Source organism: Heterodontus francisci, chromosome 20 (assembly GCF_036365525.1).
Source record: "Heterodontus francisci isolate sHetFra1 chromosome 20, sHetFra1.hap1, whole genome shotgun sequence".
Taxonomy (NCBI): Eukaryota; Metazoa; Chordata; class Chondrichthyes; order Heterodontiformes; family Heterodontidae; genus Heterodontus; species Heterodontus francisci.
The window spans coordinates 80503321-80520740 of NC_090390.1; the positions used below are offsets into that span (position 1 = coordinate 80503321).

Sequence of the window (17420 nt, forward strand, 5' to 3'; positions counted from 1 at the left end):
ACTAATGCGGATGAGCTGAGAGCACAGATTGACATGTGAGAGTATGATATGATAGCTGTTACTGAGACATGGCTGAAAGAAGGGCAAGAATGGCAGCTCAACATTCCTGGTTACAGGGTTTTCAGACGAAATAGAGAGGGGGTAAAAAAGGAGGGGGGGGGGTCGCAATATTGATTAAAGAAACAAATATAGCTATGAGGAGGGGTAATATGGTCGAAGGATCATCAAATGAGGCCACATGGGTTGAACCGAAGAACAGAAAAGGGACAATGACACTACTGAGAGTGTACTATAGACCAAAGAGTCAGAGCGAGATAGAAGAGCTAATATGTAGGCAAATCTCTGAGAAGTGGGGGATTTCAACTCCCCGAATATTAACTGGGATAGAATGAGTGTGAAAGGCATGAGGGAGCAGAATTCTTAAAATGCATTTAGGAGAACCTATTTAAACCCCATGAGATCCAAGGCAAAGTAGCAAGTTGGATCTAAAATTGGCTCAGAGGCTGGAAGCAAAGTTAATGGTCGATGGGTGTTTCTGTGACTGGAAGGCTGTTTCCAGTGGGGTTCCACAAGGCTCAGTACTAGGTCTCCTGCTTTTTGTGGTGTATATCAGCGATTTGGACTTGAATGTAGGGGGTATGATTAGGAAGTTGCAGATGATACAAAAATTGGCCATGTGGTTGATAATGAAGAAGAAAGCTATAGACTGAAGGAAGGATATCAATGGACTAGTCAGATGGGAAGAACAGTGGCAAATGGAGTTCAATCCGGAGAAATGTGAGGTAATGCATTTTGGGGAAGGCTAAAAAGGCAAGGAAATACACAATAAATATTAAGATACTGAGACGTGTAGTGGAACAGAGGGACGTCCACAGATCACTGAAGGTCTCTGGACTGGAAAATAAGGTTGTCAAGAAGGCATATGGGATAATTGCCTTCATTTGACGAGGCACAGAATATACAAGCTGGGAGGTTATGCTGGAACAGTATAAAGCACTAGTTAGGCCATAGCTGGAGTACTAGGTGCAGTTCTGGTCACCGCACTATAGGAAAGATGTGATTGCACTAGAGAAGGTACAGAGGAGATTTACAGGATATTGTCTGGACTGGAGAATTTTAGTTATGAGGAAAGATTGGATAGGCTAGGGTTGTTTTCTTTGGAACAGATGTGGCTGAGGGAAGATCTATTGAAGAGCGTAAAATTATAAGGGATCTCGATAGAGTGGACAGGAAGGCCCTATTCTCCTTGGTTGATGGGTCCATAACCAAGGGGCATAGATTTAGGGTAAGAGGTAGGAGGCTTAGAAGGAACTTGAGGGGAGAATTTTTTCACCCAGAGGATGGTGAGGACCTGGAACTCACTGCCTGAAAGGGTGATGGAGGCAGAAACCCTCATAACATTTAAAAAGTACTTGGATATTCACGTGAAGTGCCGTAACCTACAAGGCTACAGACCAAGTGCTGGAAAGTGGGATTAGGCCGGATGGCTACTTGTTGACCAGTGCAGACACGATGGACTAAACGGTCTCCTTCAGTGCTGTAATTTTCTATGATTCCATGATTGACCCCTGGTGTAAAGTGCTTATGTGTTGCACGAGGGCCAGATTTGACTGGGCTGTGGTCCTTTTATCCCACCTCCCATGAAATATAGTTTGCAGACATCACTCTCTGTGCTTGCTCATGAAAAACATACAGACTCGCCTATTCCAACCTTCTCCTTGTTTTCAAATCCCTCCATGGCCTCGCCCCTCCCTAGCTCTGTAACGTCCTCCAGTCCCACAACCCTCCCACAATAGAGGCCTGCTTTAGGTTGGGAAAAAGAACCCGACCCGAACCTGACCGAATCATGGGGGGCCCGAGCCCGACCCGGCCCGAGTCCATCCGATTTTTCCCCGAGCCTGACCCGACCCGAACCCGCCACTAGTCGGCCAGACCCGACCATCCCTTTACTTACGTTCCTGCCATCGAACCTATAAGAAGCTGCAGCGCATGTGTGAGACGTTATAGTGATGTCACTCGCTCACTGTGCAGACTCAGTTTTGTCCTGGGTTCTCAGCTCAGCTAAGTTTTTTTTCAATACTTACCAGCAGAGCACTTACCGTGTGTGTCTGGCCCGACCCGACCCGACTCAATCTGGATTTGGCCCGGCCCGGCCCGACCCGAGCCTGAAAGCCGGCCCCAGAAGATGGGCCCGACCCGACCCGAACCCAACACATGTCGTCGGGTCCTATCGGGTTCGGGTCGGGTAGCAGGCCTCTATCCCAGAGCTCTGCATTCCTACAACTCTGTCCTCTTGTGTTTGCAGCTGTCAAGGCCCCAAGCCTTGGAATTCCCTCCCTTGAAGCCTTTCCTTCAGCCTGTAAGACACCCCTTAAAACCTACCTCTTTGACCAAGATTTTGGCCACCTGTCCTATTATCTTCTTATGTGGCTCGGTGTCAATTTCTGTCTGATTTACGCTCCTGTGAAACACCCCAGGTATATAAAAAGGCGATGTATAAATGCATGTTATTGGTGAGGTGCTGAGGGGTGGCTACAGGTAGCTATACAACTGTACCCCCAGTGTAAATCAGCTCCTGCTGACATGGTGATGAACAAAGAGTGTGAGGTGGAGACAGAAGGAGTTAGAAGCTCTGGATTCCTGTAATTCTGTTCCAGCGAAACCTGTTAGGCTGGCGGAGAAAGGCACTGTGTCTATGAAGCTGGCTCTACGTCACATACTGTAAGGGGGAAAAATAACATTTGGATAAGAGAGACATTGGATCTCTGCTTTTTCTGTCACAGCTGTGATTCTTTGCCGCTTTGCATACAAAGCCATCAGGTTTGTTGCTGAACACTGACCCAATGGTGAGTTACATCCTGCCAACGATTCATGAAGGTTCATTTCTATTTTGTGATTGAAAGAATAAGAATTTATTTTTCAGCACCTGTGGATTTTGAATGTTACATGCTTGGCAGCGCTTTGTGAAAGAAATATTCTGAACCAATAAGGAAAAAAGAATAAAATAACAATCGTGCTCTTAATATCAGGAAGGAAAATGCTGGCCGTGGCCATCATGTGACAAGATAACAATAATTGAAGCTATTGAAAGCCCTGCTACTGCAATTCTTTACATCGTCCCTTATTCTGCAAGGTCCGTAACCTTAGAATAGAGTAATCCTGGCTAGAGAATTCCTTCCTCCAACCCACAGGATTACCTTGAGGAGCTGCATAATTGATTACCTGTGTTCTTTGCATGGCAGCTTGCTCACCTCTAGCTTGACAGAAATTATGAAGACCTGCAATTTTCTTTATTGGCAAGCGATGACTCTCTCATAGACGGTCGCATACTTAGTAACCTTCTGTGTGGTGAGGTAACCGGGGCCAGATGGCCAGTGGCGTGCCCAAAGCTCCACATCAAGGATGCTTGCAAGCGTGACACGAAGGCCCTAAATGATGACTGTCACACCTAGGAATCACTAGCTGGCGAAAGAGGGAAATGGTGACACATCCTGTGGACTGGTGTGCACTACCACGATGACCAATTGCTACAGCAGCTTGGCGACATCATCAACTATCAAAAACAACATCTCTCAGCGTCACTTGGCAGCTTCACGTGCAGCACTTGTGGCAGAACCTGCCTCTCCAGGATTGGCCTTCACACCCCACCTAAATGGATTGTTTGCTGCATGTCCATCATCTTTCATAGATGGAAGGATGCTAACCATGGGTTAGCACACAGAGTCGTATCAAGTCTGGTCGTCATGTCTTAGGGTAGGAGCGAAAGATAATTAGACCAGGATGCCTAGGCATAATTCAGGCCTATTTAAAAGTAATGCATTCTGCCCTTATTGTTATGTATCCAATTATAAATTACTATCTCCTTGTTTATAATAGAAACTACCTAAGTAAACCTGTTATGCTGTAATTACTGTCCTGCCAGTTTTGGCACTTTAGCCCCTCCACTGGCAGGAGGGTGTATTACAGTGTGGCAATTTTACATGGGCAGTCTCCAATATCTTATAAACATGGATATAAGAGGTTATAGTGTGAAAGTTGAGGACTTGCTGATGCTATGAATTTCAATATAGATTCTTTTTGTTCCACTCATTTTCTCTTCTCCTTTCCTGAAGACATTTGATATCAAGGCCTTGGAGAGGGTGCAGAGGAGATTTACTAGAGTGGGACCAAGGAGGAGAGACATCAGTTATGTTGAGAAACTGGAGAAGTGGAGGTTGTTCTCCTTCAAGGAGAAGGTTAAGGGGAGACTTAGTAGAGGTGTTCAAAATGACGGAAGAGTAGATAGGAGAAACTGTTTCCACTGGCAGAAGGGTCAATAACCAGAGGACACAGATTTAAGATTGGCAAAAGAACACTGGGGGAGATGAGGAAATTCTTTATGCAGTGAGTAGTTATGATCTGCAATGTGCTGCCTGAAAGTGGAAGCAGATTCAATAGTAACTTTCAAAAGGGAATTGGATAAATATTTGAGAAGGAAAATATATGCAGGGCTATGGGGAAAGAGCAGGGGGCGTGGGACTAATTGGATAGCTCATTTGTGCTCTCTCTCTCTGTCTCAAAGAGCCAGCACAAGCACATTGGGCCAAATGGCCTCCTTCAGTGTTGTAAGATTCTATGATATGACTTGTGCTGGAGCAGTGGCAACCCTCTGCAGTACCTCATCTAAGTAGCTATACTTCACACAGTGGCAGGCTGATTGCAGGGGTTTTTTGGGGGAACTTTATCCTAAACTCACCTGATGCCCACAAACACTTTGAAGGAGTTCCTGGATAGCAATCCAAAGCGATCGTCACTTTCCCTTTTCTCCATGTCCTAACGCAGTGGAATTGTGGTCAATCACATTGGCCTCTATTCCAGTCTCAGCTGAGATTAGCCAATTCAGTGCAAAACCCATGTGGACCCGAGACCTTCCTTTACTTTGGGGTTCATTATCATGCTGGGCCATACGTTTAGCAGCTGAAGCAGCTGGTGAGTTAAAGGGGAAACCTTCCTATTTTGAAGATGCTTTTGGATTTCTTGTCTATGCATTTACTACAAAATCTATTTTAGAAACTACTCTCTCATTGAAAGCACGTTATCTAGGTGTCAACTATGGTTCATTTGGGAGCACCCCCCCCCCCCAAGTTGGAAGGTTGTGGGTTCAAGTCCCACTCCAGAGACTTGAGCACAAAATCCAGGCTGACACCCGCAATGCAATACCCAGGGAGTGCTGCACTGTCAGAAGTACCGTCTTTTGGATGAGGTGTCAAACTGAGGCCCCGTCTGTCTCCTCGGGTGGATGTAAAAGATCCCGTGGCAATATCTCGAAGAAGAGTGGGGGAGTTCTCCCTGGCAATCCCTAAAGCAGCAACACTAAAAATAATGATCTGGTCATTATTGCATTGCAGTTTGTGGGAGCTTGCTGTGTGAAAATTGGCTGCCATGTTTCCTACATTACAACAGTGAGTACAGTTCAAAAATACTCAATTAGCATTGGGACGTCCTGATGTTGTAAAAGGTGCTATATAAATCCAAGTCATTTTTCTCTACCTAGTACTGGTGTACGGTTAGATTGCTATGTAATTGTTTACTGGCTGATTTCTGTTGCTCTGTACTAACCAAAAACAAATATTGTGCAATATTGGTACTGTTTTCCTTTGGACAGTCGACACTGCCTTTCAGAAGTTAGGATGTGAGAGGAGGTCCCTGGGGATTTGTCAACATGTTTGTGAAGAGGTATCCTTGCCTCTGAATATTTGCAAACTGATGTGTAATAACTGATTGCCAATTGAACCTTTTGTCTTAAACTAATGAAGACAGGGTGAATGGGAAATATTCCTCCACTGACAGTGTTCTTTCAGAGGCTGAGGGATTTCATAACTTGAGTCTTGTAGGTGTGCGTGAATTCTAATGACTTCTGGTGCCACTTTAGATTACGTTATATGGGAATCCTTGGAACAAACATGAATATCCTTCTTGTTTAAAGTTGTTTTTTGTCTGAGGAAAGTATGAGAATACAAGAAACAGAAATATCAATTGTATAAACAGTCCTGCATTTAGTCTCCGTCTGTCATATTCCAGATGTTGCACTTCAGATGTCACGCTGTGCCAGAGGTGCAAAACAAAATGTTTGAAAAGAGGATTGATGTGATTTCAATCAGACGACTTCTGACCTGGAGCCTGAAATTGATGGGCATATTTACTGACCTCTAATTTGCCTGGGGAATTTAAAAGCCGTGACAATTGCCTGGATTTCCCCAGGCAACACTTGACCAGTGGCCTTGAAGGGACAGATCCAGCTACAGCGAAACAAACTAGTTTATACCATGGCGCCCAGCTCTGGAGACAGAGAACAGTTACGTCAGAGTAAATGTGTTGTCTCTTGAACTGCGTCAGCGATCTGCTCTGGTACAATCTGACAACCAATACTATTGCCCCTTTCTGTGTGAGCTCTCCATTAGGCTTTGCTTCCTAAGCTACTGTACGTCATGCTTGCGCTGGGATCCATCACCCAGCATTTACATTACTAATTCCAGCAGATCACAAACTTTTAGTTTTTTTTTTAGTGAGTCTGAGCGGATAATTTTAACCTAACTCAATGTGGGTGGGAACTCATGGAATGGTGCTGATTTTGCCCCCCACCTATGTTAATCACTTCGACCAACAGTAAAATCAAGCGAAGTGTAATACTAGCATTGAACGCTATTCCAACAGGCACATTAGGGGTAACAGTTCCTGGGATAAGGGAATGGGAATTCCCTCTGTAAATGCAAGGAGCTGACGGGCATCGTAATCCAAAATACAATAAGCCCCAGAAACAGGGTCACTCCTAACATTTAGTTCATCCTCTGCCATTTCCGCCACCTCCAGCGTGATGCCACTGCCAAACACATCGTCCCCTCCCCTGTCAGCATTCCGAAGGGATCGTTCCCTCTGCAACACCCTGGTCCACTCCTCCATTAGCCCCATCACCTCGTCCCCTCCCCGCGGCACCTTCCCATGCAATCGCAGGAGGTTTAACACCTGCTCTTTTACCTCCTCTCTCCTCACTCTCCAAGGCCCCAAATACTCCTTTCAAGTGAAGCAATGATTTACTTGTACTTCTTTCAATTTGGTACACTGTATTCACTGCTCACAATGTGGTCTCCTCTACATTGGTGAGACCAAATGCAGATTGGGTGACCGCTTTGCGGAACATCCTGCTCAGTCTGAAAGCATTGACTCCGAGCTTTCTGTTGCTTGCCATTTCAACACCCCCCCCCCCCCCCCTTGCTCTCATGCCCACATCTCTGTCCTGGGCTTACTGCAGTGTTCCAGTGAACATCAACGCAAGCTTGAAGAACAGCATCGCATTTACTGATTAGGCACGCTACAGCCTACCGGACTGAACATTGAGTTCAATAATTTCAGAGCATGACGGTCCCCCATTTTTATTTTTAGTTATTTTTTGTATTATTTTTTATTTTATTTTTAGTTTGTTTCATCATTCATTTTTTTTTTACCATGTGCCGACCCACTTTTTTCATGTTTGTGCTTTGGGCCAGGGCTGTTCGTTTTTCTGTCCATTAACACCCTCTCTGCACTAATGCGGTGTCTTTCAGCACACCATTAACATACCGTTTGCCTTTGCTGCATGGCCTCTGGTCAGTTATTCTCTGTGACCCTCTGACCTATCAACACCTTGCCTTTTGTTATCTCTTTTTCCCATTCCCGATTTATTTGCTTAAAACCTATTACATTTCGAACATTTGCCAGTTCCGATGAAGGGTCTCTGACCTGAAACGTTAATTCTGCTTCTCTCTCCACAGATGCTGCCAGACCTGCTGAGTATTTCCAGCATTTCATGTTTTTATGCCTAACATTTAGCTTTTGTTTGTGTATAGAACAGCACTCTTTCTGACAATTCCCTGTGAGGACTTTTAAGCATATTCTCTTCATTAGTTCGTATTTAAAAGAAATATGTAATTATGTGAACACACACCCTAAATATTCACATTTCTCTCACTCACAAGCAATTACCAGGTGTTCAGCTGGGAAGATTTAGACGACAGACATGATCACAGGCGTTAAACCTCAGCAATTTAAAAAGTAATCGTTTTAATTTTCTTGACAATTTTGAGGCTCTTTTCTACACACCTGTCACAACCCTGCTTCTAGAATGTGTTTATTGTCTTTTTTATTTATTTTTAATTTTTAATTACAGCACAGGAACAGGCCCTTCGGCCCTCCAAGCCTGCGCCGATCCAGATCCTCTATCTAAACCTGTCGCCTATTTTCTAAGGGTCTGTATCTCTTTTCTTCCTGCCCATTCATGTATCTGTCTAGATACATCTTAAAAGACGCCATCGTGCCCGCGTCTACCACCTCTGCTGGCAACGCGTTCCAGGCACCCACCACCCTCTGCGTAAAGAACTTTCCACACATATCCCCCTAATCTTTTCCCCTCTCACTTTGAACTCATGACCCCTAGTAATTGAATCCCCCAGTCTGGGAAAAAGCTTCTTGCTATCCACCCTGTCTATACCTCTCATGATTTTGTACACCTCAATCAGGTCCCCCCTCAACCTCCGTCTTTCTAATGAAAATAATCCTAATCTACTCAACCTCTCTTCATAGCTAGCGCCCTCCATACCAGGCAACATCCTGGTGAACCTCCTCTTCACCCTTTCCAAAGCATCTACATCCTTTTGGTAATGTGGCGACCAGAACTGCACGCAGTATTCCAAATGTGGCCGAACCAAAGCCTTATACAACTGTAACATGACCTGCCAACTCTTGTACTCAATACCCCGTCCGATGAAGGAAAGCATGCCGTATGCCTTCTTGACTACTCTATTGACCTGCGTTGTCTTCTTGCTGCTTCCACAGGTGCCTCAGGAAAATGACCACTTCTCTTGTTAGAACATTGTTAGAGGACATAAAGAGGCTATAAAGGGATTATAGATAGGTTAAGTGAGTGGGCAAAGACCTGGCAAATGGAGTATAATGTGGGAAAGTGGGAAATTGCCCATTTTGGCAGGAAGAATAAAAAAGAAGCATATTATCTAAATGGTGGGAGATTGCAGAGCTCTGAGATGCAGAGGGATCTGGGTGGTTTAATGCATGCATCACAAAAGGTTAGTATGCAGGTACAGAAAGTAATTGGGAAAGCTAATAGAATGTTATCGTTTATCGCAAGGAGAATTGAATACAAAAGTAGGGAGGTTATGCTTCAGCTATACAGGGCATTGGTGAGACCACATCTGGAGTATTGTGTACAGTACTGGTCTCCTTATTTAAGGAAGGATGTAAATGCATTGGAAGCAGCTTAGAGAAGGTTTACTAGACTGATACCTGGAATGGGCGGATGTCTTATGAGGATAGGTTGGACAGGCGAGGCTTGTTTCTGCTGGAATTTAGAAGAGTTAGAGGCGACTTGATTGAAACATATAAGATCCTGAGGGGTCTTGACAGAGTGAATGTGGAAAAGGATGTTTCCCCTTGTGGGAGAATCTAGAATTAGGAGTCACTGTTTAAAAATAAGGGGTCGCCCATTGAAGACAGAGATGAGGAGAAATTTTTTCTCTGAGGGTTGTGAGTCTTTGGAATTCTCTTCCTCAAAAAGCGGTGGAAGCAGAGTCTTTGAATATTTTTAAGGCAGAGGTAGATAGATTCTTGATAAGCAAGGGGGTGGAAGGTTATTGGGGTAGGCGGGAATGTGGAGTCGAGGTTGCAATCAGATCAGCCGTGATCTTATTGAATGGCAGAGCAGGTTTGAGGGGCCAAGTGGCCTACTCCTGCTCCTAACTCGAATGTTTGTATGTTCGTATTAACTGATTTGGCCTTGGGGTCATCATCATAGGATCTGAACCCTCTTCCCCCCCCCCTCCCCCCACACACACACACACACACACACACACACACACACGTGGCTGAGTAGCAGTTAGGAGCTTTAGTGTTGACTGGATTTCCTCTCCTGAAGTCTCTCATTGCTGCATCCAGTTGTAATGTCCCCAACCTGGTGGAGCACCCAGTTTTGTTAAAGCAAAATTCTGAAACTCTGGAGAAAATAAACTATCTTGGAAGAAGAATAAAGCACAGAAGGAGACCATTCGGCCCATGGTGCCCATACTGGCTCTTTGCAAGAGCACTAATTAGTCCCATAGTCCCACTCTCCTGCTCTTGCCCCGTAAATTTTGCCTCTTCAAGTATTTATCAGATTTCGTTTTGAATGTTACTACTGAATTTGCTTTCACGGCCGTCCATTCGGTCCACATGTGAGACTTCCGGCTTCCAGTCGCCTGTCATTTTAAATCGCCAGCCGACTCCCATTCTGACCTCTTTGCCCTCGGCCTCCTTCACTCTTCCAATGAAGCTCGAGGAAAAGCACCTTTATCTTTTGATTGGGCACTTTACAGTCTTCTGGACTCGACATGGAGTTCCAACAATTTCAGATCATGACAATGGTGCCCTTTTTTTTTGGACAGCGGCTGTTGGTGATGATTCTGCTGTTGCCGTTTACACCTCCTTCAGATCCATCTTTTGTTTCTTTAGTTATCCTCTTACACCATCCCCCTTTTGCCTTGCACCAATATCCCTTTTATCATTTACTCTCTCCTGCTCTCCACCCTATCACAGACCTTTCTCTTTGTTGTTTCCTTCCCTGCCTTTGTCCTTAAAAACCTGTTATGTCTCTAACTTTTATCCGTTCTGACAAAAGGTCTCAAAGTGGAAACGTTAACTCTGTTTCTCTTTCCACAGATGCTGCCTGACCTGCTGAGTATTTCCAGCATTTTCTGTTTTCAGCTCAGATTTCCAATATTCCCAGTATTTTGCTTTGGGAATAATTCTTTGTAGAGCCTGCACATTTTTTCTCTTTGAGTGTTTATCCAATTCTCTTTTGAAAGATACAGTTGAATCTGCTTCCACCGCCTTTTCATTTAGTGTATTCCAGATCACAACAACTCATTGTGCAATATTATCTTCCTTGTGGTGACTTTGTTTTTTTTGCCAATCACCATAAGTCTGTGTCTTCTGGTTACTGATCCTTCTGCCATTGGAAGCGGTTTCTCCTTATTTACTCTATCAAAGCCATTCAAGACTTTGGGCACCTTCGTCAAATCTCCCCTGAAACTTCTTTGCTCTCAGGAGAATGATCCCAGTTTCTCTACATAAGTCTAAAATTGAGTTTTAACCCACGTTTGCTTGTGACATGGTGAAGCACCATGTCATCCTTGACCTTATAATCAAGAAGAATGAAAGGAGATAGCTCGAATGGGAAGGAGATGATGAAAAGGAAATAACTGTCAGAAATGGAGAGAAGAGTGTTCGGGTCTGAAGAAGAGCCAGCTAGAACTGGCTGGTGGTATTGTTTGGAGAGCAGAATTAAGCTCTGCGACAAGCAATAAACAATCTCCACCAAAGCATCCTAGTCTCAGTGACTTCTTCACAAACAGGCTTGGAGATTCATCTAACAAAGGGAAGGTGCTCAGAGGAAGAAGGGATGAGAATGGATAGAAGAGGGAAGGGAACAACAACAACTTGAATATATATATAGCGCCTTTGACATAAAGGCATTTGGAGCATTATAAAACAAATTTTGACACCAAGCCACATAAGGAGATATTTGCGCAGGTGACCAAAAGCTTGGTCAAAGAGGTATGTTTTAAGGAGCGTCTTAAAGAAGAGAGAGGTGGAGAGGTTTAAGGAGGGAATTTCAGAGCTTCGGGCCCAGGCAGTTGAAGGCACAGCTGCTAAAGGCAAAGTGATTAATATTGGGGATGCTCAAGAGGCCAGAATTGGATGAGCACAGAGATCTGAGAGGGCTTTAGGGAATTATAGAGATAGGGAGGGGGGAGGCCGTGGAGAGATTTGAAAACAGGATGAGTATTTTAAGATCCAGGCATTGCTTAAAGGGCAACCAAAGTAAGTCAGCAAGTGAAGGGGTGATAGGTGAATGGGACTTGGTGCGAGTTAGGACATGGGCAGCAGAGTTTTGGCTGACCTTAAGTTTATGGATGGTAGAATGTGGGAGGCCAGCCAGGAGGGTGTTGGAATCGTCAAGTCTAGAGGTAACAAAGACATGGAGGGGGAAGGAGGAGAAAGAGGTAGAGAAGAGAACTGGGAGTTTCAGAAGGGTATCACCCTTGCTGTCGCTGCCCTACTTGAGATCACTAACTCAGCAAAGAGCGGTGAATGAGCCTGGGCCTGTCCCAGTCTCCATGGCTCAACTGTTCACTCGGGAAGCCTCAGGGAAGTCAAGGTTCTACATCTTTAATTTGTGCTGTTCAAAGTCATGGGGATTTTGCAAATGTTTTATTCACACTCCGCAATTAGTCTGTGTTTGGGTTAGATTATGGTAAACAAGTGTCACCAATGTGGCGACGAGCTGTTAAAAGGCATGAGTAAAATAAGGAAAAACATTCTCTTCCATAATAGCCAGTCATGTTGCAGTGGGATTATAAAAAATAACTTGTGGGTCAAAAGGTTGCCAGTTAGATTGGCCAGATTGTGTTTGATTGCAGTGTGCAAGAGGCAGTGAAAGTATATTTTAAAAAACCCACTTGTATTTACTCAAGGCATTCTTACATACCAGAAATACCTCGAAGCAAACGTGGAATCACTTTGAGCTGCAATGGCTATCTTTTGCAGATGAACGTGGCAGCCATTTTGTACATGGCAAGACTCCATAAACAGAGATCAGATGAGTGACCGGTTCATCTGTATTTGGTGGTGATAATTGAGGGAGGGCTGTTGTCTTGGCCAGTTCTCTTTAAATTATATATTTTTTTCCCTCAGGCTGCCTTGTGCGTCATTGTGGGTTGGAAATGTTACTATGCACGTCAAAGAGAAACAGCTTAGAGATCTGTTTAGAAAGTAAGTATAAAACATACTCAGCATTTGCATTTGCAGGTTACCAAATTGCATGGAATTTACTGACCTTATTAAATGGAAGAAAGTAATCAAAGAGCATAATATAGAACATAAGAAATAGGAGCAGGAGTAGGCCATTCAGCCCATCGAGCCCTCTCCGCCATTCAATGAGATCATGGCTGATCTACTCACCTTTCGTAGACCATGCACAGTCTGTCCCATTGCGGACTTTACCCTACATTTAAATTTCTGACGCAACATTCTGTATAGTTACTCCCTGATCAGAAAGCGTTATTAAGCACAACTCCAGACCTCACTACAGCTTCTGGTGTCCTCCAAAGACATTCTATTTTGGATCAATTTGACCTAAAAATGTTGCAATGAGATGGTGAGTGGGTAAGGACTGAGTGGTGACAAGATAACTTTGGATGCAGTCCTTTTGGCCCATTTGATCTCATCTGTTATGCTCATTCTGTTCCCTCCTTCTTTCCTGTGGACGTCCCTTTTTGCAGCCCTCTCTGTCCTGTCCGCTTTGCTCTCGTCTTTTTGTAGAGGAAATGTGGCTGTCAGTGACTCCCTTCTCACCAACTCTCCCAATCACCCCTACTTTGCTTCACCCCTCCCCCGCTCCCATCGCATCCTGTAAACCTGCACCAATCCACTATTTCTGCCCTTCCTACCACCTCCACACTAATCCTGTCCTTTGTCCTGAAAATTACCTGATCAATCTCTGCCTCCTCCCCTACCCTTGTGGTGCTGGAATTCAGCTCATCTGCTTAGCATCCCATCGACTCCCTCCACTCCCATTCACATGCTCCATTCGAATTCATCTCAAAGTCACCACTCTAGTTAAAAATACCAAGTCCTCGCCCAGGTTTTTCAGAGAAGCTGAGGCTTTATAGACACAATTTCGTTTAATTAAAAAGTAATCATGTAATTATTTTTTAAAGTATGTTTAAACCCTTATTTGAAATGTCAGTAATAGAGAGAATGCAGTGGCAACTGAAAAACATTTTCAGAAATAATTTTGAATTAAATTTTGGAACCAGGCTGTCAGATCAGACAATCTCAAAATAATACATTTGTGTGTCACACATTCTGACACCTTTAACATTGGAGCTACCTATCAGAGTGCCACCTACAGGAGTACTAGGTACTGCAGGTACCTATAATGAGTGTCCCGATAAAAAATATAACATATAGTGGATAGATTAAAATAGATATTAAGAGAATGAGTAGTTACAATCCCACTCCAGAAACTTCAGCACAATTTTCTAAGCTGACTCCTCCAGTACTGAGGGAGTGCTGCACTGTTGGAGGTTCCGCCTTTCAGATGAGACGTTAAATTGAGGTCCCATCTGCTCCCTCGGTGGATGTAAATGATCTCATGGCCCTAAAGCCTGGTGAATATTTATTTCTCAACCAATATCACTAAAAATAACCAGAATATCTGGTCATTATCACATTGCTATTTGTGAGAGCTTGCTGTGTGCAAGTTGGCTGCTGTGTTTCCTACATTACATCAGTGACTACACATCAAAATGAAAAGTACTTCATTGGCTATAAAGCACTTTGGGGCATCCTGAGGTTGTGAAAGGCGCTATATAAATGTAAGTCTTTTTTTCTTTCACTGAGAGTGACTTGAAGCAGTGCAAAGGAATCAGATAAAAATGCAGAGGCAATGTAAAGATTTATAGAAGTATAACAGGTAAGGCAGATGAACTTAGAGCTTGGATTAGTACTTGGAACTATGATGTTGTTGCTATTACAGACTTGGTTGAGGGAAGGACAGGATTGGCAGCTAAATGTTCCAGGATTTAGAAGCTTCAGGCGGGATAGAGGGGGATGTAAAAGGGGTGGGGGAGTTGCATTACTGGTTAAGGAGAATATCACAGCTGTACTGGGGGAGGACACCTCAGAGGGGTCATGCAGCGAGGCAATATGGGTGGAGCTCAGGAATAGGAAGGGTGCAGTCACGATGTTGGGGGTTTTCTACAGGCCTCCCAACAGCCAGTGGGAGGTAGAGGAGCAGATATGTAGACAGATTTTGGAAAGATGTAAAGGTAACAGGGTTGTAGTGGTGGGTGATTTTAACTTCCCCTATATTGACTGGGACTCATTTAGTGCTAGGGGCTTGGATGGGGCAGAATTTGTAAGGAGCATCCAGGAGGGCTTCTTGAAACAATATGTAGATAGTCCAACTAGGGATGGGGCCGTACTGGACCTGGTATTGGGGAATGAGCCCGGCCAGGTGGTCGAAGTTTCAGTAGGGGAGCATTTCGGGAACAGTGACCATAATTCCATAAGTTTTAAGGTACTTGTGGATAAGGATGAGTAGTCCTTGGGTGAAGGTGCTAAATTGGGGGAAGGCTAATTATAACAATATTAGGCAGGAACTGAAGAATTTAGATTGGGGGCGGCTGTTTGAGGGTAAATCAACATCTGACATGTGGGAGTCTTTCAAACGTCAGTTGATTAGAGTCCAAGACCGGCATGTTCCTGTGAGGAAGAAGGATAAGTTTGGCAAGTTTCGGGAACCTTGGATAACGTGGGCTATTGTGAGCCTCGTCAAAAAGAAAAAGGAAGCATTAGTAAGGGCTGGAAGGCTGGGAACAGACGAAGCCCTTGAGGAATATAAAGACAGTCGGAAGGAACTTAAGCAAGGAGTCAGGAGGGCTAAAAGGGGTCATGAAATGTCATTGGCAAACAGGATTAAGGAAAATCCCAAGGCTTTTTATACGTATATAAAGAGCAAGAGGGTAACCAGGGAAAGGGTTGGCCCACTCAAGGACAGAGATGGGAATCTATGCGTGGAGCCAGAGGAAATGGGCGAGGTACTAAATGAGTACTTTGCATCAGTACACACCATAGAGAAGAACTTGGTGGATGATGAGTCTAGGGAAAGGAGTGTAGATAGTCTCAGTCATCTCATTATCAAAAAGGAGGAGGTGTTGGGTGTCTTGCAAAGCATTAAGTTAGATAAGTCCCCAGGGCCTGATGGGATCTACCCCAGAATACTGCGGGAGGCAAGGGAAGAAATTGCTGGGGCCTTGACAGAAATGTTGGCATTCTCATTGGCTACAGGTGGGGTCCCAGAGGACTGGAGAATAGCCAATGTTGTTCCTTTGTTTAAGAAGGGTGGCAAGGATAATCCAGGAAATTATAGGCCGGTGAGCCTTATGTCAGTGGTAGGGAAATTATTAGAGAGGATTCTTCAGGACAGGATTTACTCCCATTTGGAAACAAATGAACTGATTAGCGAGAGGCAGCATGGTTTTGTGAAGGGGAGGTCGTGTCTTACTAATTTGATTGAGTTTTTTGAGGAAGTGACGAAGATGATTGATGAAGGAAGGGCAGTGGATGTTGTCTATATGGACTTCAGTAAAGCCCTTGACAAGGTCCCTCATGGCAGACTGGTACAAAAGGTGAAGTCACATGGGATCAGAAGTGAGTTGGCAAGATGGATACAGAACTGGCTCGGTCATAGAAGACAGAGGGTAGCAGTGAAAGGGTGCTTTTCTGAATGGAGGGATGTGACTAGTGGTGTTCCGCAGGGATCAGTGCTGGGACCTTTGCTGTTTGTAGTATATATAAATGATTTGGAGGAAAATGTAGCTGGTCTGATTAGTAAGTTTGTGGACGACACAAAGTTTGGTGGAGTTGCGGATAATGATGAGGATTGTCAGAGGATACAGCAGGATATAGATCGGTTGGAGACATAGGCGGAGGAATGGCAGATGGAGTTTAATCCGGACAAATGTGAGGTAATGCATTTTGGAAGGTCTAATGCAGGTGGGAAGTATACAGTAAATGGCAGAACCCTTAGGAATATTGACAGGCAGAGAGATCTGGGCGTACAGGTCCACAGGTCACTGAAAGTGGCAACGCAGGTGGATAAGGTAGTCAAGAAGGCATACGGCATGCTTGCCTTCATCGGTCGGGGCATAGAGTATAAAAATTGGCAAGTCATGTTGCAGCTGCACAGAACCTTAGTTAGGCCACAGTTAGAATATTGCGTGCAATTCTGGTCACCACGCTACCAGAAGGATGTGGAGGCTTTGGAGAGGGTACAGAGGAGGTTTACCAGGATGTTGCCTGGTCTGGAGGGCATTAGCTATGAGGAGAGGTTGGATAAACTCGGATTGTTTTCACTGGAATGACAGAGGTGGAAGGGTGACATGATAGAGGTTTACAAAGTTATGAGTGGCATGGACAGAGTGGATAGTCAGAAGCTTTTTCCCAGGGTCTAATAGTCAGTTACTAGGGGACATAGGTTTAAGGTTCGAGGGGCAAAGTTTAGAGGGGATGTGCGAGGCAAGTTCTTTACACAGAGGGTAGTGAGTGCCTGGAACTTACTGCCCGGGGAGGTGGTGGAAGCAGGTACGATAGTGACGTTGAAGAGGCATCTTGACAAATACTTGAATAGGATGGGAATAGAGGGATACGGTCCCTGGAAGTGCAGAAGGTTTTAGTTCAGACAGGCATCAAGATCGGCACAGGCCTGGAGGGCCGAATGGCCTGATCCTGTGCTGTACTGTTCTTTGTTCTTGTTGTTTGTTCTATTTCTGAAAAATCTCCTGGTTAGTGAC

General features: G+C 44.5%; 1 protein-coding gene across 3 annotated transcripts in view; it reads left to right on the forward strand.

Annotated features, from left to right (window-relative positions):
- LOC137380772 (uncharacterized) overlaps positions 1-17420 on the forward strand; it is an 89517-nt gene that overhangs the window by 47366 nt on the left and 24731 nt on the right. For 2 of the 3 annotated variants that reach the window (XM_068053105.1, XM_068053106.1), the window contains exon 7: positions 12757-12834. The exons of the other annotated variant lie outside the window; for it this stretch is intronic. In XM_068053105.1, coding sequence (XP_067909206.1) covers positions 12757-12834 — 78 coding nt within the window. The remainder of the gene's footprint in view (positions 1-12756; positions 12835-17420) is intronic. 3 annotated transcript variants of the gene reach the window in all.